The 20,622-nt window shown below is 40.5% G+C and overlaps 1 protein-coding gene across 6 annotated transcripts in view; it reads left to right on the forward strand.

The window, feature by feature from the left end:
* The window catches only part of LOC119917042 (WD repeat containing planar cell polarity effector), an 82,927-nt gene extending 67,844 nt beyond the window's left edge, over positions 1–15,083 (forward strand). For 3 of the 6 annotated variants that reach the window (XM_038737114.1, XM_038737113.1, XM_038737116.1), the window contains 4 exons: positions 6,515–6,620; positions 10,905–10,996; positions 13,372–13,403; positions 14,588–15,083. In XM_038737114.1, coding sequence (XP_038593042.1) covers positions 6,515–6,620; positions 10,905–10,996; positions 13,372–13,403; positions 14,588–14,638 — 281 coding nt within the window. In that variant the 3' untranslated portion in view covers positions 14,639–15,083. Of the gene's footprint in view, positions 1–6,514; positions 6,633–10,904; positions 10,997–13,371; positions 13,410–14,587 lie in introns of those variants that run through there. The other 3 variants (XM_038737115.1, XR_005447207.1, XR_005447208.1) reach the window with 3 other exon arrangements.
* Positions 15,084–20,622: the final 5,539 nt, after the last annotated feature.

The following is a 20,622-nucleotide window of genomic DNA, read 5'->3' on the forward strand; positions in this document are numbered from 1 at the left end:
TGCCTTTTTTAGAAACGAATCATCTATAGTAAAGATATGAGTGAGATACTGGAAAAAGCTTTTATTACATGTTTATAAAATGAAATTGAAACTATAAAAAAATATATTTACATTATCACCACCAGCACAAAATCTATACTTGTTATTCAAGATTAGTGGCAACATGCAGTTACACCTTAAGGTTGTTGGGATGTAGGTGGTGTAAGGTGTAAGAATTTCGCCCCAAAACTGCATAAAAAGTGTTGTGAAACACAAAGTCTTTAAAATCAGACATATAAAATATATTTAACCGAAGTTTTTTGGAGTAACCTGCAAGAGGGAGGAAAACCAGTGAAGGCCTTTTCTTTCTTTTTTTTTTTGCCATGGCTTCAGGCTGTGCTGCTGCCCTTTGACAAACACTCCCGAAAGCACATACCAGAGGGGATCAAGCCGAGTTCCTGATTACACACACACACACACACACACACACACACACACACACACACACACACACACACACACACACACACACTGACAAACACATGCAATTCCTCATGGAGGCTTCAAGGGCCAACGGGTGAGCAGAAAACATTCAAATTTGTGAGGGAACTAGATGAACATGTCTGATGAGTCCTTCATTGGTGCTTAAAACACACCAGAAGGCAATGTGCTTGTGTGTGTGTGTGTGTGTGTGTGTGTGTGTGTGTGTGTGTGTGTGTGTGTGTGTGTGTGTGTACTCACACACAACCAAATGAGGTGAGAGAGGTATTTAACTTCACTGTATAAGGTCAAACCCCTAAGGCTGAGTGTCTGTGTGTTTGTCAGTGAATGAAAATGAGCGTTTGTGTAACTATGAGGCCTGTCTGCATGCGGTTTCTTTCCCTTTCTTTTTCTAATGTGATTCGTAACACGCGCACTCCTCCTCATAAGCCTCTTAATTATGTCCTCGATGATTTACCTCCATCACCTGCAGCATGTGCTATCCTTGGACAACAGCACTGCAGATAAAAGAGAGAGGGAGGAAGGGACAGAAGAGAGAAAGAAAGAGGAGGGCACGACAACAGGAAGAAAAGCAAAGAAGAAATAGAGGGAGGGAGGAAATGGATTAAATAAAAAGTTGGAAAAGAAGATGAAGTAAAGACAAATAATTAAATGAAGAAACAAAGTAGAATATGAATGAGTAAAGAATATGTAGAAATAAATTAAAATTGAAGGATGCATCAATATTGACCAAATGTACCTGCCGACTATTTCCGGCAACAGTAAACAAGCCACATTTATGAGGTCATATGACCTGACAACAATACATCCAGACACTCAAGACCCTGTGTAGTGCAAAGGTTTGAACAGCCACACTCAGACTACTTCTGTTATGATATTATAGTTTTAATATGGCTATGAATGAATCCAGTGAAAATATGAACACAATGTGACGGTGTGAAAGGGGTCGCTCATAGTGATGGACATACAGATAATTATAACCTGAATCTGCAGCTCCTCTCAGCTTTACAAAGCTTTATAGAGAGTTTCAGTTCATTGTTTAGCCGTCCGACTTTCACCGCTCTCAAAGCGTTGCTTTCGGCTGCAGTCTAGTCAGAGTTACATTGTTGCCAAGCAAATTCAATCCTGCTGTTTGAGCATGTCTTTTTCACACGTACCTATATCGTTACCTTCAGGGCATGTTTAACATGTACTTTTACATACAGCACACACACATTGGTGCAGAGCAAAATGGGCTTCCATAAAAACTAACAACTGCGCTGTAAGTTAGTTTAGCTAAAGTTCCACAAAAATTAAAAGTTCCAGGTGTCCAATGCTCGTTATTTAATTAGCTTCAAATGAGGCTTAACGTTCACACAGTTTCTCTTGACTGTGCCTCAATATTACAATACAACATTAGTCCAACATTGCCAAGCCGGTGGGCCACATTAGCTGCACAATATGCTAACGCCGAGTTAGCTAACCTACAAAAGCTGCGTTTCAACCAAAGGAACTATACCCCGGACTAGGAACCTTTGGAGGAACTCACTGCGTTTCCACCGAAGGGACCAGGTTCTAAATTTAGTTCCAGGATCTTTATTTTATTTCATTACGTTAAATACTGGGTCCAAAGTTGTTGTTTTTAAGTTTTCATCAGTCAGAAAGTTTTTACACAGAGCCGAAGTCGGTCTCCTCCACTCCAAAACAAGCGGAACAGCTGACAACAGCAGGTAAAGCTCATAAACATCCCGTTCCTCCGACGCAGGCGGACACAGACGTGATGCTGCAGCTGATCTGCAGCTCTTGTTGGCTGGAAATGTTTTCATAACCTTCCAAACTGTCGCGATTTTATGTTTGTGTTTCTTGATTTATTGTTTTCTTTCTTCCTTATTTGATGAACTTGATGGCTTTGTCCAGTTTGTTATTAAATTTGTAACGAACTTTATCGCGTGTCTCTTCATTGTAATCCCGCACAAAAAAGCAGTTTTTAATGGTCAAGCAAAGCCTATAGTTTTTCATTATATTCCAAACAAATCTGGAAAATTAATGATGCCTGTCCATCGCTTTGTACAGTGTACAGGCCTACAGCCTACGTTAGCTGGTTAATTTGCCTAATTTTTGCAGGTCTTGAGACCACAGTGGAACACACACAACAGTAGGCTGAAGGAACCTTCGAGTTCCTTGAAAAGAGATCAGGGTCCTGGATACTTGTTTACTTACATAAACAACAACTTTGCCATATCAACTTAAAAGGTGATGATATGTCAAGAGAAAAACACAAATACTAACACATTCTGATCATAGCAGTAACACAACCAGCTGATCCCGGCACTCCGTGAGAGATGAGGTCAACAATGAGTTTGAGAAAAGAGAACATAATTAATAACAAACTAATTAATGCAAAGCTGGAAAAGATGAAGTGAAAAGATGTATGGAGGTAGCTCCCTTTCTTTCACACACTCATACAGACACATGCACATTAGCCATCAGCTTGTTACATAGTAGATGGTTTGACTGAAAGTGTGTTTGGAAAATACATTGACACTGTGGGACAGTCAGTAGAGATGATGGTTAAACCGATGCGTCGCTCTAAGTGTATGTGTGTTTGAATGTGTGTACATCCGTTCGTGTGTGTGTGTGTGTGTGTGTGTTTGTGCGTGCTGTGCAGTTGTGTGTCAACGTTCAGACAAGCAGACGGAGCATATTAACAGAGCAGAGAAGCAAAGGGCATAAATAATGAGTGGCTCGCTTCAAGCAGAGGACTCCAGTGAACAGGTGTCTCGCTTTGTACACACACACACACACACACACACACACACACACACACACACACACACACACACACACACACACACACACACACACACACACACACAGCCCCTGGCATGGTCGTTACACACCACCAAGTTCAGCTGTGGCTCCCAAGACTACTCTATACTTCTGCTTTATTATATTTTAATATTTTAGAATGAAATATTGTGCTTTTTAGTCCACTACAATTATCTGACAGCCGTAGCTACTCGTTTCCTCTTTGTTTAACCAGAAACCAGAAGTATCGCTTTGAAATCTCGCGAGCGGTGAATTGTTGCAGGAAGATGGTGGTGGATACATGTATCAGTAAGTGATCACTGTAGGGATCATTTACATAATGTTGTCAGACACTTGCGTAACAATCTGAGTCTGTCAGTGGCAAAAACAGACACCGTGTCCGTGTCTTATAACGTGATAGATAACATCTCTCCCTGTGTTTCTCTGCAAAATACTAAAATGGGTCAACAAATATACCTGATTGGCCGTTAAAAATCCTGAGTGGCCCACCCAAGTAAAATCTTTATATGGGAACAATGCACCATCACATGATGCATATTCAAATTTAAATTCAAACACAAGTTCCCACGGTGCAGCTACACTAACCTTTGGCCTGGACTCACAAATTTACTGTTTGAACAAACAAGAGGCTGAAATTTGTTTGTTCTCAGTCACAGTCGCACACAACAGACCAAATTCAGAATTTCCCTCGGGGACATATGTGTTTGTGTAAATATGTGTACAGTTAGGTGTGACATGGGAAGCAGGTCATACTGAATCCTGCATGAATTTGAACGCAGTTTTGTTCATGTAAAGCAGGAGTTCCCTACAGCGAGCTCAGGCACCCGACACATCCTGCTGTTTTCCTGTACAAACAGTGAATAGCCCGTACCTGACCAACATCTTGTTATGAAGGCAAATATAAACATTTATTGCACACAACAAACTCAAACATTTGCTTGCAGCTCTGTACTATAACCTCAACAGCACTAGAGTTTATATAAAATAAAGAGTAATGACCTAATGACAATAATATTGATACTTGTTTTGATATTGCTGACCTGATTGGTTAATCTTTCAACCACACTGCCACGTGTGAACCTGCATTTACACTTACAGAAAATCATTCAAGTACATAATAATCCCCTGATGAAATTAAGTTACGAGCAGCATGCAGCTTATGTTAATGTTGTAACCACAATTGTTTTTGTTATTTTTGTGGGTGCAAAGTGATGCAACAGGTGATGCAACATTAACAAGTGAATTTCCCATAATCAGAGGAATGCCCTCAAAGGTATTAAGTTGATTTTAAACAACTATTATGTAAGTTCTCAAAAATGTATTTAAAGTTTTAAAAAAAAGGTGTGATGACGCTACTGTGTTGATGGAGGAATAAATGGATATATGCCTGTTTAATGTTCACACAGTTTAACACGTTCTCATTAATAAACTTAGACACTCAGCAGTTGTGCTGAAGCAATAGGGTTGTTTTACACCTGTAATTAACTAATTATCTACCTTGTAGTACAGAAAACCAACCAGCTGAGCTTTTCTTGGGGAGCAAGAGTTAAAACCACTGATCTAGGCCATCGCCACCCTGGATTATTTCACTTCAAGAAAACCATTGAAATTAGTTGATTTACATTGGAAAGAAGAGCATATCGTATCCTATTGTCTGGATGATTTTTCACTTGTTTTTTCAAAAATCACTCAATACCAGATCTTGTGGTTCTTTTAAAGTGGATGTCTTTTGCGATGCACCAGCATCGGTCTTGGAATCAGATTGGACAGAGACACCATATTTCTATGCACCGCTTCTCAAATTTATGTGCCTCCATTGTAAACGCTGGTGAACACAGATTCTGCCTCTGCTTGTACACATAAACTCACAATAGAGGACACACATCTCAGCTTAGAAACGGTCCCTTTTTATAACAGCATTGGAAATCGCTTATAGCTGTCTGGCTGACAAGTGTGTTGATTTGGATAGATACGGCATTGTGAGAGGCAGAGTAGCGAACAAGTGCGAGGGAAGGCCTCTTTCTCTTCCTATCTATCTCTTTTTCTTTGGAGTAGCGTTTTGCCAAGAGGAGAAGCCAAGTTGGTTGCCTGATCGTTCTGTCTCCCCCTCACAAAGGCTGATGTGACTGCAGGGCCTTTCAGTGGGCAAAGAGACAAGAGCTTTATCTGAAGATCCACTTCTCCACCTCCTCTCTCTCTCTCCTTTCTTGGTCGTTTGGTGAAAGCCTGTTAGCTCCGGTGTGTGTGTTGAAGGAAAGCGGCGTTTGTTTCTGTTCCCCTCTCAACTCTGTTGATTGCTCTGTTCACGCAACCTCCATTGCTGTTTGACTTCTTGTCTCTATTCAGAAACTTTACTGGCACGACTTCGTTATCGGAAGCAAGATTGTCAAGGCGTGACCTCCAAATTAGCAAAAGCCCACACTCCCGTACATGTAGCTGTTTACACAAATCATATAAAGATGATAGATCACATGGCTGAAAAACATACTATAGACAGAAATCTGAAAATATATCAGCATAAGGTCATAATCTGGGCCAATGTTTTGATCACACAAAGATCTTCAGGCTTTGTTAGGTAAACATATTAGAACATGTAATATAGAGACAGATGAAAAATTTTAAAAAGGCTTGACATAATGAATACAATGCTTTCATACTGACAGTTTGTTGCATTCTTGTACTTCAAGATTTTTGTCTTAGATATAAACGAAATTTGCTAGCGGTCGTACCAGTCAGATACAAATAGTCTGCCTGTCTTTACAGTGGGGAAACACACCCGTTTGACTTTATCTCTTTAATAGGAAACACTTAAATCATCACATGGAGACGAGAAGTGCCATTCAGCAATTAGTTAAATGGATTATTCAAGGGCCTTTAATTGATTGTAGTCCAGACACACCTGTATATGGAAGCACTCTCATAAATTGTGTTTGTGTGAAAGTTTGTATCGTAAAAAAACCCAAAAATTTCCATACTTTCTTTATCATTGGCCCTTAAAGGAAAATGACAGATAAAGACAAAGGAAGAAGCAGTGATAACACAAACTGGCCTTTCCTTTTATTCCATTAATGAAAAGTGTGTGTGTGTGTGTGTGTGTGTGTGTGTGTGTGTGTGTGTGTGTGTGTGTGTGTGTGTGTGTGTGTGTGTGTGTGTGTGTGTGTGTGTGTGTGTGTGTGTGTGTGTGTGTGTGTGTGTGTGTGTGTGTGTGTGTGTGTGTGTGTCCTAGAAGATCCTTCAAGTGGCGGAAATGGTGTATTTCGTAGTTCCAGCCTCGTGGGCAGACAGAACCAGAGTGCAACAGGACCTTCATATCCAGGCACTCCAACAACACCGTGAGTAATATGGTGTGTTTGTGTGTTTAAGCTGGCTACAGATCTGTGTGTCTTTTTTCATGTTTAGTATTATTTATTATTACTGAATCACATTTATCTAATTGTGTTGCGTATATGTCTTTAAACCTTTCTTTGTGAGCAGTTTTTTGGGACATTGACGTATCGTCACTATTTTAAGTTAAAATAGTGAAACGTCCAGCAGTTATCATTAATTTGTTAAGGTGCCGTGTAGCACAGGATTGTATAACAAGGTGAAGTTGTAGATACAAAAATGATATACTGTAGATGGGTGGATGAATAACAAGTCATAGAAATAAAGCTATTTTACATGGTACAGTACTGAGGATGAACTTAAAAATCTCACAGCCTGAGAAAGAAGCTGCTCTGCAGTATGGTGGTACGATGGCAGATACTTCTGTATCTCTTGCCAGACAGCAGCAGGGTGAACATGCGGTGGCTGTGTTGGGTGCTGTCTTTTAGTGTCCTTTGGGCTCTGCAGGCACCTCACCTCACCGATATCACTGATGCTCAGTAGATGGGTTCCAATGATTTTCTGGGCAGTTTTAATAACCTCCTCTGTGAAAGATAACAAGACCCTGGCACAGGGATTTTCCTTAAGAAATACAGCCGTTTCTGAGCTTTCTTTACCAGTGTGGAGATGTGAGATGACCATGTCAGGTTCTCTGTGATGGTGATTCTCAGCAACCTGAAGCTGTTCACCTGCTCCACCTCAGCTCCACTGATGTAGACAGGAGTGTCTGTCTTTATCTCCATTTTCCTAAAATCAATCAGCTCCTTGGTTTTACTGACATTGAGCAGTAGGTTGGTCTCCACTCTGCAACATTGTTGATTTCTTCTCTATGAAGTCTCATCGCTGTGGCCAATGGCCACCTGATGAATTTATGTCCAATATTCTCTCTCTTTTAGCTCTGTTTTGGCCTCCACCAATGGTTTTCAGCTGTGCAATGCAATGTTTTGGCTCTTTAGGTGCTAAATGCTCCACCATGTTCACCAGCTAGTTGCTTACTCTGTCTGCCTGCTGTTTGGTGCTGAGCAGGTAGTCTGTGGTGTTTTTTTTTAGAGCTTTTCTCACTGAAAACAGCTGGCTGCTACTGCCAAAAATGACACTGTGAGAGCAGTGAGATTGAATCAAAACAGTAAAATTGTGGGCTGGACACTTAAAACACTGAGCTGAAACTCACTATAAAGCCCCTTTCAGTCATTTAGTGAATTGTTATTAAAGACAATGCAAAGACAGATAGCCTCTTTACATCAAAACAAAATATTCACTTCAACTTGCTATAAATAAAGCCCCAGACGGATTTAGTGTGCAGAGGATTCGCTGTTTTACTTTGAGTCCTACATGTCATCTCCTCGCCATTGTCTGTATATGAATTGCATGAGAGCGTCTGTGGCCAAATGACCCAGCTGCAGCCTAAAAGCCTTCACTCCCAGTGACATTTCAAATGTCAAAGCCACATCAGTTCCGGGTCTTACGCTTCCAGCGATCCCAACGCTGAACCCGTAGCCGCATTTTAAAACTCCACCGGAGTCCATTTTCACCATGGTTCAGTCTCCGGAGTGCAGATCAAACTCACTGTTTCAGAGTGATTGTTTAATACACTCGTCTGTGCGAATGACATGTTGAAACAGTGCGACTAAAGACGCTGAAAGCATCCCTCTCTTTGTCCCCGCCTGTCTTTTTCACACACACACACACAAACAGATACATACAAATATAGCCATCCATGTCTCTATTATTGTGGGATGAGGTGGTGGTGGTGGTGGTGGTAGGGGGGTGATGGAGAGGCATTCCTTTTTCATACTCCAACTAACATATTGGAGTATTTATATGGGATTTGTGTGCATTAGATAAAAAAGCGCTCTTGTTCTTTTCATCCTCATAGGCTTTTCATGGCTGTTTGACTGTAACACTGATGACTCTCTGCACCCCCCCTACCCACCTCCAACCCCTCCACTCTGCGTTTCTCTAAGCCCCCTCCATCCATCCCAAATCCCTTCCTATCAGCCAATTTAAACAAGCTGGGTCCAGAGAGAGAGAGAGAGAGAGAGAGAGGGGAAGAGACGGAGAGAGATGCTCTGTCCTAAGCTCTTTTTTAAAAACAGTAAAAGGAACGAGAGGAGAAAAAAAGACGAGTGGTAAAGAGGGTTAGGGCGATTTGGCAGCCAAAAGCCCGGTCATACTACCCCAGGTCTTCCCCTGCACTGCTGACAGAGGCTAAGAAAGCAGATCCCCAAACCTCCCAAAAGATAATGGCCACCGAGAGAAAGAGACAAAAGCCTCTGCCTTTTTTATTTCACAATTTCCCCCCTCCTTTAGAACAATTTCTTATACCAACCCCCCCCACCACCCCTTTTTTTTTTTTGTAATCTGGTCTCCGATGAAGTTTCATTGTTTCTCATGTGAAGCCAATGGCAGCTTAGCTGAGATGGAGTAGGGGAGGCATTGTAGCGCGGGCGTTCTCCCGTTTGGCTCGCTGAGAAAAGAGCAGAGAAAGAGAGGGAGGCGAGCACAATGGCAGTTTGGGGGCTCTTCGCCGATTCCCGCATTCCCCAAATCCGAATCTGTGCTCGGAGAAGTGAGCGAGAGAACGAGACGGGAATCTTGGAAGCATCCCAACGTTCCTTTGAAGGCTGCTGGCCTCTCTCACTCATCACGTACTCCTCTGTCAGTGGAGCAAGTTAATGTCATGCGACTGAGAGCCGAGACTTTATGTTTTACATTATTAATTTAAAATGTATTTATTTGATGTCTGGAACATTTGAGCAGGAAAGTGTTCAGTATATTGCTGCATTTGCAGATTGAACCCGATCCTGAATCCTGAAGCCCCCAAACAGAAGCACCAAGTTTACACCTCTGTAATGATTTGCCAGGATATCAGTCATGAGTTCTGATCAATTAAAATCAGATATCTGCCTGTCAGTGATGTCCAGGAGGTGAGAATGTCCCAGAGAAATCTGCTTCACATGACCTAGAATAACCTAATAAGTGCAGAGTATTGAGTTTTCATGGTATCTTTTTTTTTTTTTTTATTGAGTTGTCTGAAAGTGTTTGTAGTGGCAGATTCTGGCTGGAGAGGTTATTGTTTTTGGAGGATGAAGACTTCGAGAGAGTTGTCCATTTGACAATTACTCTTAAGTGGCAGAGAATAATTATTAATGCATTTAGTCATGTGTAACTAAGTACATTTACTCAAGTAATGGTACTTGAGTACAAATGCAAAATTTTATGTAAGTTTATACTTCTACTTTCATCTCAGAGGCTAGTTTTACTCTACTAGCTTAGTTACAAGATACTTTTCTGATTAAAATTTCTTTCTGTTGAGTGAAAACCATGTTTGTCCAAATTTGGTGATTTTGAATTCAAATTCTTTAGATAAATTGAAGGATGAAAGGGTCCTTTATGGGTCGAGAAACTTCTCCTACTTCTTTAGCTAAACAAAATGCATCGTCACAAAGCTGAAAATTGTCTTTCTGAGCTACAAACATATGGTGATCTTATAGAATATGATGCATTGCTGCAGATTTAACTACCCAACAGTAGATAAAGTAGTTAAAATGCGCTCCACCTTAAACACAGACAGCAGTAAAATGACATCTTTAGTTTCTCTATTCTTTGCATCCTGTCAAAAACAAAATTGTAATGGAAGCAGTTTTATATTTTTGGAACGAGGTGACGAGAGAAGAATCTAATCCTGCAGCCCATGATTTAATTAGTGTGGGAATCTGACAGACCAGAAACGATGTTAAACAAAAATCCACACATCTGGTGCAGAGAGACAACAGTTTAGCTTTTGTTCATTAGAAAAAGGGGCAGTACAGGGACACACAGTCGACAGTGGATCATACAAATCATAATAATCAGTGATTCTCCCCACGCAGCAGCACCGTGTAAACCAGAAAGTGATACAGTTTGAGGTTTGACTGGCTTTGACCTCTCACGTTTATTATAATGGAAAGTCATTTGTCATACCAGTTTCTCTCTGCCACAATATGAAGTGTATAGCGCTGCAAATCCACACCTTTGTTGTCGCAGGTTTGTCAAATCAAATTCTGGAAATCACTTACTGAAGTAGAAACTAGACGACGCAGATTGAGGGAAAGTTAGTTACAACATTTCAAAATAAAATTACTCCTGGACAGCACTGGACGTGATCTATAGTGCAGATTTTATTCTGTTTATTCTATTCTGTGTTTCATGGATGTATTTTAACCGTTAAACTTGCAACAACATGCAATAGATGTTTTCTTTGTGCTCCTCAGTGCTGATGGAAGAGCTGATCAGAGGAGACCACAGGCGGAGAGCATACGAGTAACCGTGAGCCCAGACGTGTTCAGGACACCGAGACAAACAGGTGTGTCTGTCTGCCATACTTGTTGTGTCTGTGAGACATTAGCTAATGCTGGAGTTTAACCTTTCTAGGTTCAAGAATCACAAGAATATAGATAGGAAGCATTTAACCTGAAGCTTAATGGCCGCAGCTTCAGTCAGATCTTTGGAGCTGATAAACAAGAGATATGTAGAGGTTGTCTGTGAAGCTTTATGTATCCTTGAAACAACTTTTTTCAGCTGACATGCTGATTTTTGAGTTGCAGATGATTAAAGGGAGCTCAGGTGTTTGGGAGTATTACTACATATGGGTAGTTATTTTACCAGGCCTGTGTAGCCTGCGCCTCATCTCTGCTGGAAGCTAGCGTCTCGAGGCAACATTAGCCGCTACTAGCATAGCACACCCAAAATCAACAACTGTCAGTGGTTGAGTTGAATTGTGGGTAATGTAGGCAGCAAGAAGAAGAAAGCGTAAGATAAAAAAATACACTATCTGTCAATTAAAAAAATAAATGTCCGTGAGTCGAAATGTTGTGATGCTAAATTAGAGGCGTCACTTTGACATGAAAAATGTCTTTTCCAGACTAATCATCTAATGATCTTAATTTAATTTAATTAAAATTTATATTTTGGGGCATCAGAAAATGGTTTGAGTTCCAGGGCTGAGAAAGAACATTATAAGTAATGTTGTTAACACTGTGCTACATTACAGAGAAATATAAACCCAATGAGCCTTTTTTTAAAAATAAAATTACAAAGGGTATGAAGCGAGCCGCCCTGTTAACGACAACCGGTAATGATTCTGAATGTTTCGAAACAACCAGCAAGGAGACTGAACATTTGTTAATTTATTTCAACACAGTATAACATCACACAAGTCATGAAAAGTCTCAAACCACAGGAACAAATAACTTCCAACAAGATCAAATACTCGCAGACATATTAACACGATAGATGATGCATAACGTTACAAATTAAGTCGCTACAGACTCGTTCCTTTCCCGCTTGACACCTTTCCAGTCCCTGCCTGAACCAGCCGTCATCCACAGAGTCAGAGTCCTGGTTGGAGACACTGAAAATCACCTTGTTGCTGTATTCCCTGTCGTCGAGCTGTGTTTGCTCCCAGACCCGTAGGCTGCTAAGACCGGTTCCGTTGCCTGTGTGCTTCGCTCATTCCGGCGCAGTTCCCTGGCAGCATTCCCCGCTCGGTCCTTCGCCCCGGGGCCTGAAAACCTCTTCCTCCTGGCAGCCCAAAGCTCCTGTGCTAGTAGTGTAAAGAAACACCAACACTGCCCCGGTATACTAACTACCTAATGCAGAGCCTACATTATATGACCCATGACCATGGCTGTACTATAAGATCCACATCCATGGCACTGACGAGCAGTGCGCCGCTAAGTGACTTCCATGTTACAAGATTAAATGTTCGTGTTGTAAAAATCCCCTGACCTTTTTGTCTCGGTCCTAACGTCAAGGCTGGGCTCCTGTATTGAGTTTTTTTTTCTGCGACTAACTGACCAATGAAAACTTGCATCACTGCATCCAGCCCAAATTTAAACAGTGACACTCGCCCCAGCTGGATAATTTAATCCCAGAGACATCTATACTTTGTTTCCTTACACTTTAAACTAAACTACCTCTCAATTTTGCTCTTATTTCCCCCCAAACTTCCTACAACAAACCGGTGCTTCAGGAACTGCTGAGAGAGAGAGAGAGAGAGAGTCAGCCCATTACATTAAATCTCATCACGTTCAACATGTTGGTTTCAGGTCACGTTTTAAGCCCTGCAACAATTCTCCAGCGACGTTCAACCTCTTTTATTCTCTCACCGTAGCCTGAGTGCTCTCCTCTCCTGGTCTCAGATGTCTGAAATGGCTAACTGGTCATTTAGGAAAAACACCCATTAAGAAAACATCACTACTACTTCTTCTTCTTCTTCTTCTTCTTTACTTCCTCCCCTCCTCCTTCCTGCTCTCTCCATTTTAATAATTCCATTTTTCGGGGGGTGATTAGCAATTGTCTCGCTATCAAATCGCTCTGTCATTTGATAATCCGGACTGTAGGCTATAGGAGGGAATTTGCATCAGCTTTTTAAATATCAGTATAAGGCACGCCTGGGTTTTAATGTCAATCATAACCTTATTAACGCAGAGCTCAGAGCAAGGGAGATCGCCATGAGTGACAACAGTTTACATTCGTTCAAACCCAGAGAAAAGGCGACATGTCCGACCCACTGAGTGAGCATGTAACCTGTTCAGGCATTCAGCTGTGTGTGTGTGTTTATGTGCTGTAGGGCTGCCGTGTGTGATTGTGCATGTCTAATGTTTGGTTGCTGTACTTGTTTAAAGTGTCACGGCTGCTTTACAGCAACATCTTCTGTCGTTTCACTTTGCTCTGCAGGAAGCAGTGAAGGTGACAGAGACAACAGGGATGTAAGTTGATTAACTAAAATCATATTATACATCATTAGCCATAGTTTATATAGTAATGTTATATAATATTGCAGTGGTTTAGTTGTAGCAGCATACTGCAGTACTGTAAGTACGACCTGAGGAAACGGGAGAAAACACATTTCTGCTACACAAAGATGTGTTTATATGGTAACACTTTTAATTAACATTAAATGTATGTTTAGTATTCGTCAACAATTATAACTTCAATTGTTATTACAACTGTGTTTCACTTCACTCAGTGGCCACTTTATTAGGTACATCTGTACAATCTAGAGCAGCTCTGCTATGAAATGTCACCTTCACAAAGTTTACAATGTGAAGTTTGAGGTTATTTACAAACATGTGAATATTAGAGACCTCTCAGGATAATTCAGTCCAGTACAACACTATTACTATGACCTCAATGCTAACCTCTACGACAGTGTCTTTATGGCTGAGCTGTTGTATTGGATTGTATTAGACTGTGATTGTATTAGACTGTACATGTGTACCTAATAAATTGGACACTCGGTGTATATAATCTCATCCAATATGTGTTTATACACCAGCCTCTACTTATGGGTGCCCACATAAAGAATTATAGTAGTTGACAAATACATTAATAAACACTTATTTCTTTTGATGTCATTAATATGTTAGAAATAATTGTTTCAGTCATTTTTCAAACAAAAAAAACAAATATATGCTGATTCCAGTTTCTCGAATGAGAAGAAATGAAATATCTTTTGGTTTTGAACAGTTTGTTGGATACAACAAGTAAAATAAGGGTATCAGTTTTGGCTCTAGGAAGTAGGGACAGGTGGGTTTTTTTCACTCCTTTTTGATGTTTTATAGACTTAAACGATTCATCGAGAAAATAATCGACCGATTAATCAAAACTTAAAATGATCGTTAGTTGCAGCTCTAATTCAGTTTACTGTTCCTACTGATATAAACTAAAAGATTAATAATGATGAAGGTTTCAAAATTCTACAATTAACTCATATATATGTTAGTTTTCTGCCAGATGTGAAATCTGTATAACCCTAAATAACGTTTTGTGTGGTGTAGCACAGTACAGATGTAGATTCAGAACAGGAAGCCTCTAAAAGCTCCACGCTTTCTTAATATTTTCAAACTGTGCAGGTTTATAAAACGTAACATTTCTGTTTGTTCTCTCTCAGGACGATGAAGACCTCGGGATGCTTCATGTGGTCCATTTAGGAATGGTTTGAAAGAGCACTTTATTAATCCCAGTGGTAATTTGGAGAGACACATCATCTCACCATAACAGGCTCTTTTGTCTCTTGTCTATACTTTATATGCAAAGCAGCCACTTACCTGTAATATTACCTCAATGCTTATCATTGTACAGAACAGTAGAATATATAGATGTCTGATAAAAGTGTAATACATGTGTATTTTAAGTAAACTCTTTAAACTGAAAAACAGTGTTTACTAAACAAACAGCCTTTGCTTTGTAACCCTGTCGTAATATATCTGTGAAATTTCAGCCAAATCAAAAATGCTGACGTAAAGTCAGGTTATTTTCTGTCTAAAGGAAATAAACCTTAAAAGAAAACAGTCACACCAAGTTCTGCCTTTAAATACACGACAGAAAATGTTTTAAACCTTTCCATTAATCAGCCTGAAAAAATAAAGACTTCTATTATACTCCCATCACCACTGATATTGAATGTTCCAGGCTTCCTCTGTCTGTCTGTCTTTGTGTGTGTGCGTGTGTGTGTGCGTGCTGTAGAAATGTGTGTGTTGGCCAAGATTACGGGCCACAGTTTTATTCATGAATAGGAGCCAACCAGCGTCTTTAAAGCATCGCGCGGAGCCCCTTTCCTGAACAGCAGCCATAGCCGTGTCAGAGCTGTCGACGCGCTGCGCTCACCGACTAATCTGACAGCGCCGCGCGAGCCCTAATCCCTCACTGTATCGTAATCTATTTACTTTGCATTCTAAGAGGATTTCCACCAAAAAATATACAAGAAGCGATGTTGGAAATGGACAGAAGATCAGCGAGGATGCTTTTCTGCTCCTTTTTTTTTTGTTTTGTTAGCTTTAAAAAAAAATCATTGTATGTTTTTTGGGGAGTCAATCCCCTGCGAGAGGGATGGGTGAAAGGAATTACATCTGACTGATACTAATACTTCTCTTATGTAAACATCAAAATGTTATATTTCCCTTCTGATGATACAGTCACACTGCAGAGATAAGTGGCATCTGTCGATGCCTTTAGTGCATCTCTTGACACGTTTGTAATTTACAGACCAAGGCTGCATTATCTCCTGATTGTTCGACTTGACAGCTTGAATAAAAGCTGCAAAATTGCTTAACAGGCGAGCAGGAGTTCCTCCCATCTCTCTGATGGCCTACACAGTAGCCTTGTTGACATGCAAACAGTCAAATCTCCTCTTTCATAATACAGAAAACAAGGTACGAGACCAAATGCTCTCTTCAGTTACCCTTTAAGCAATTATGTCAGCTTTGTGAAATCATAAATAGTTATGCTTCATTTAAAATGTGGCCAGCAGCTTTATTGTAAACCACAGCCTCACGCTCAAATCTTTGCCATCCGAGATGACTCGCAGAGATAGGCTTATTAGTGGTATTAACATACTGCGCGGCATGCTGGAGCTGTGAAACGGCCTTGTTAACATTTGGAAATGAATCAAGCCTCAGGCACTTGCTATTATCCAGGTTATCTGGATTTTTTTTCCTCCTCTCCTCTGTGCAACAGCTGTGCAGTGTTTCTGCGGAGGCCTTATCACATCTAATGATGGCTCTGATTGGACGGATGCTGTTTCCCCTTAGGGGCCCATTGTATGTTTTATAGGTTTGTTTCACTGATCTCCACAAGCCAGCTCCCCAAAATATTATAGACAAATATGTCAGGACCATTAAAGACATCAAAGAGACTAAATTACTTACAACTGAGGGTAATTGGAATGATCTTATTCCCAGGAAAAATTACTGAAGAGTTTCTTTCAGTTATCGGTTCTCAAGTCAGTGAATGAGACGTATTTGCATAAGGATCATACCACAAGTACTTAATTATGGTGCAACGTATCTGTATTCTGTATCTGTTTTTGCTTCCTGATAAACCCCAAAAGCATTATAATTTAATACTCTATGATTAAAAGAGAGAGAAACAAGGAATCTGCTGAGACAAAAGTTAAGATAAATGTTTAAAACTGATGTTCAGGTGGTCGTCAGCTGTAAGACATGGTTAAATACAATGCATCGTCATCTGACTGGTGTTGAAAATACTCTATTAGGATTTCTGTTGTTGGGTTTTTATAACAAATTAAACCAAAAATAAGTAACATCACTACAGAGGTTACTTTTTTGCAAACAAAAGAAATATGTATTTGCAGCAGATAAACATAATATATAATGATTTATCTTCTGTATAGCTAGTTTTCCAAAAATAGTATTCACTTAATATTTTTAGGAAAGATTTCCTTCATCTTAATCTGTGGTTCTTGTTTTAAAGGTCAAAGGTCATGAGCAAGGTTTAGCCACATCTTAACCATGTTCCATCAGTCAACTTCTCAGAGAGGCAGATGTAGTTGTTCTGCGTTTCTGCCCTCTGGCTCCATATGTGGAGAGAGATTTGTCAGCAAAGAACAAACTACATGAACGAGGAAATGCGTCCGACAGGTCAAGCGGCGGCGATCTGTTGACACACGGAGACGACATCCTCTGTGGGAAATGCTAAAGCTTGCAGGCCAACAAGCCTCCATTAGGCTTTCTCATGTCTGCAGGGCTTAAAGGAAAAGACAAGTTGTGACTTGGGACGAGGGTCCGCTGCATCCTTTCCAGATGAGATAATTCAAGCCCTCTTCAAATACCTTTCTGCTCCATCCCTCCTTAAGGAACAGGGAAGTGAGGACGTCTTCAGGAAGACCGGAATCAAAGCATCTAAAGGAGTTCTGTCCAGAAAAACCTTTGCTTTCACCAGTCCAGTCTTGTCTGATTTCCCATCGGCTATTTCTATGAGGGAAAGAAAGAAGGAAGTGTTTGACTGCTCCACTGACCTCAGAACAGCGTTCTCTGCTGCTCACATCCTTTGATTTACTGGAAACTGCTAAGGAACGTCACTGAATTTTGGGAGTTTGGCCCACTGATTATTTTGTTCAGTATCTCATAAGAGCAACAACGCCAAAACCACCTGCGTGTCTCAGGTAGACGGCTCTGTTTAGCATACGTGCTTATACTTAAGCATGTAATGTTAGTGGTTAGCATAACACAAAACAAGAAATTAACATTTTAGCATTTGTCTGTTTGTGTTATTTTTGGCCATGCTAGCAGCACGTCTCCAGGGCTGTCGGTCCACCGCTTTGGTCCAGACTGAAATATTTCATCAACTATCGGATGGATTGTCTTTAAATTTTGTGCAGACATATATAATCCCTCGGAGGATGAATCGTAATGACTTTGGTGAACTTCACATCTAGCTTCAACTCCTTTGTGCAATACTTTGATTTCTGATCAAATACCTGCAAAACTAAGAACCCCATAATTATCCCACCAGCCATAGCTGTAGTGTGCGTTTCTCTCTAATAAACAAATTGTAGCATGCTAACACGCTAAACTAAGATATTGAACACACTGTAGTTGGAGATGTACCGGCATAACATCAGCATTGTCATTAGGGCTTCAACTCTTTTCTCAATTTGGCCTTTGTTATGTTTTTGGTGATGGCATCACGTGTGTTATTTTGTCCGATGAAAAGTCCCAAACCCCAAAATATTAAATTTAACACATTTTCACATTTGAGAAACTTAAACAAGAGAATGATGAGATGTTTTAATTCTAACTTCAGCGATTAATCGATCAATCGACTAATCTTGCAACTCTTTTTAAAGTTGTGAGCATGTTAGCCGCTTATATTAACATTTACGTTTGCATTTACCTGCCTCACAGAGCAGCTAGCATGTTTATTTTATTACTACAACATGTATATTCATTATTTGTCATAAATGATTCTTGGCCTTCATAATAATTAAAGTTATTTACAACTCTGTAGTAAATAAAAGCATCTATGTGGCTTAACTAAACCTGAAGGAAAATGCTAATAAGCTTCAATCACAGCCATACACAATGCAAATACTGCCAAACACAGTGACCAGATCTGTCTGTCTGACATGTAGAGAGGTGACCGGCCCCCCGACACACCTCAGGTCTGACCAAAGTCCTTTAATTCCCCTTAACAGCTGTGGGGAATCAATCGGAAGGAAATGAAAGGAAGAAGCTCGACCCAGCAGAGAGACGGTGTGTCCTCCTGACGGTGTCCTCTGCTCAACTTAAATCTACAGTATGTAAACCCACAAGGAATTTCATGAATGCTCTCAGTGCCTTGTGTCAGAGGGGTGACTAAGCTGCTTTCACTCCACCAGCTCTGCTGTGCTGGCCGCCTGGACTCAACTGTGAAATCCCCTCACAGGAAGCAAAAGGTACTCTCACCTTCTTTGAGTTTGGATGACGGATTCAAGAGGTTGGCGGTGGCTTTACTGGCAAACGTGTGTATGTCACACAAGGAAACGCTTCAAAATTACATTAACATCTACTGCAACTACCACTTTTATGTGTGTGAAGAAGACGAAACAAAAAACGAAGGACTTTTCTGACAAAGCCGAGAAACCGGAGACGGTGGCCTGGACTCCACGCATGTCAGTGTACAGTTGACCCCAGATTAACCTCCCAGGTAAATGTAACCCTCTGTATCATCTCGCACACCTCATACCAGCCTATGAACACACCGGGATGCCAACGTCTGGCGACAGTCAACAGCCAATGAAAGACAAGTGTGGGGTTTTTTTGTTTTTTTTTTCTTTCCTTGTCCTGCATGGAAATGGAAGACAAGAAAATAATCCCAGCATGCAGGCGGATATCAGTGCATCTCCTGGTCCTTCGAATCTCCTCCCCCTCCTCCTCAGACACGCTTTGACTCATCAAAGGCCTGTAAGGTCTCTCAAACCTCAAAATACAATACGGTTTCTGTCTTTATCTCCCTGTCTGTCTCTCTTTGCTAGATACAAATCGCAGCCGCTCATGCAAAAACAGTCCAGCTCGGTTCCAGTTCACCTCCTGGACAAGTGTGAACAAAATGTCAACAGTTTCCAGTCCACCCACATTCAGACACCTTCAGTCGAGTGGGCGAGAGGCCATAAGGTCGACGACAAGGCGACGTGATGCAATCGATCGTCCTGTTGTGCAGTGTATGAAGGCGTCAGACCCTCAGCTCAGGTTAAAACAACACACACAGGCGTGCAAACAAGCGTAAAAGTGATGAACTGGTCCAATAACGTGCTTTTTTTTTAATTAAGTATCAGATCTCAGTCAGTCATGACGGACTGTCCTTGAATGGAAAACCTTTGGAAATCCTGTGATATTTATTTTCTTAGTAGATTTATTTTAATTTTTCAACCTTGACACCAAATTTTAAGGCTTTAACGACATTTTTGAGGCTTTTCCCAACATGGAAATAATGAAATGCGGATGTAAGAACTGATTCCATGTAGTCTTTGGTAAGAAAACGGTTATGCTTTAAAAAAATATAGCGTCCTCGTGCTGCTTGACCCTTTAACCCTAAAATCTTCTCAATGCATTCCAAGCAATTCCAAGAATTAAAACCTGGTGTGTTAAGCAAAGAGATGAACTGTTTGACTATTAGATGGTATCATCATCTTAATCACTCATAATCCTTCTCTAAGGTAAAGGTGGATTTTTGGTTCCTCCCCTCACTGAAGAAGCCAAATCTCTCACTGCGGTTCAGACGAGGCCAAACAGTTTGGCGTCAAAACACATTTTCTTTACCACTTTTGTTCTCAACACGTTGTTGATGTAAAGGACGTTTAGAAGGAGGAACATATCTAATTCGGATTTGTGCTTTTTCTACTTGATAAAATGTTGAGTGCACTGCATTCATTTCCTCTCATTGTTTTTAATTATCACTTCCAACCTCACAGAAGGGTGTTATTTATTTCTGCACAGTCTGTTCAAGAGGGTTTTTAAGATACCTGTTGATTCAAGGTGTGTTTTAATACACTTGATAGAGTGTTGAATGACTAGGTGGTGATTTTAAAAGTCAGTTAACCTGATGTGTGTGTTTAAAAGTCTTTAGTCAAAGTAAAATTACTTTTAAAATAATAGCATCTTTACATCAATCTGAAATCTACATATTGGCATAAACAAAAATAAACAA

Source organism: Micropterus salmoides, unplaced genomic scaffold, assembly GCF_014851395.1.
Source record: "Micropterus salmoides isolate LMB-PRFRI ecotype aquatic unplaced genomic scaffold, ASM1485139v1 Ms_hic_scaffold_22, whole genome shotgun sequence".
In the NCBI taxonomy this organism is placed as follows: Eukaryota; Metazoa; Chordata; class Actinopteri; order Centrarchiformes; family Centrarchidae; genus Micropterus; species Micropterus salmoides.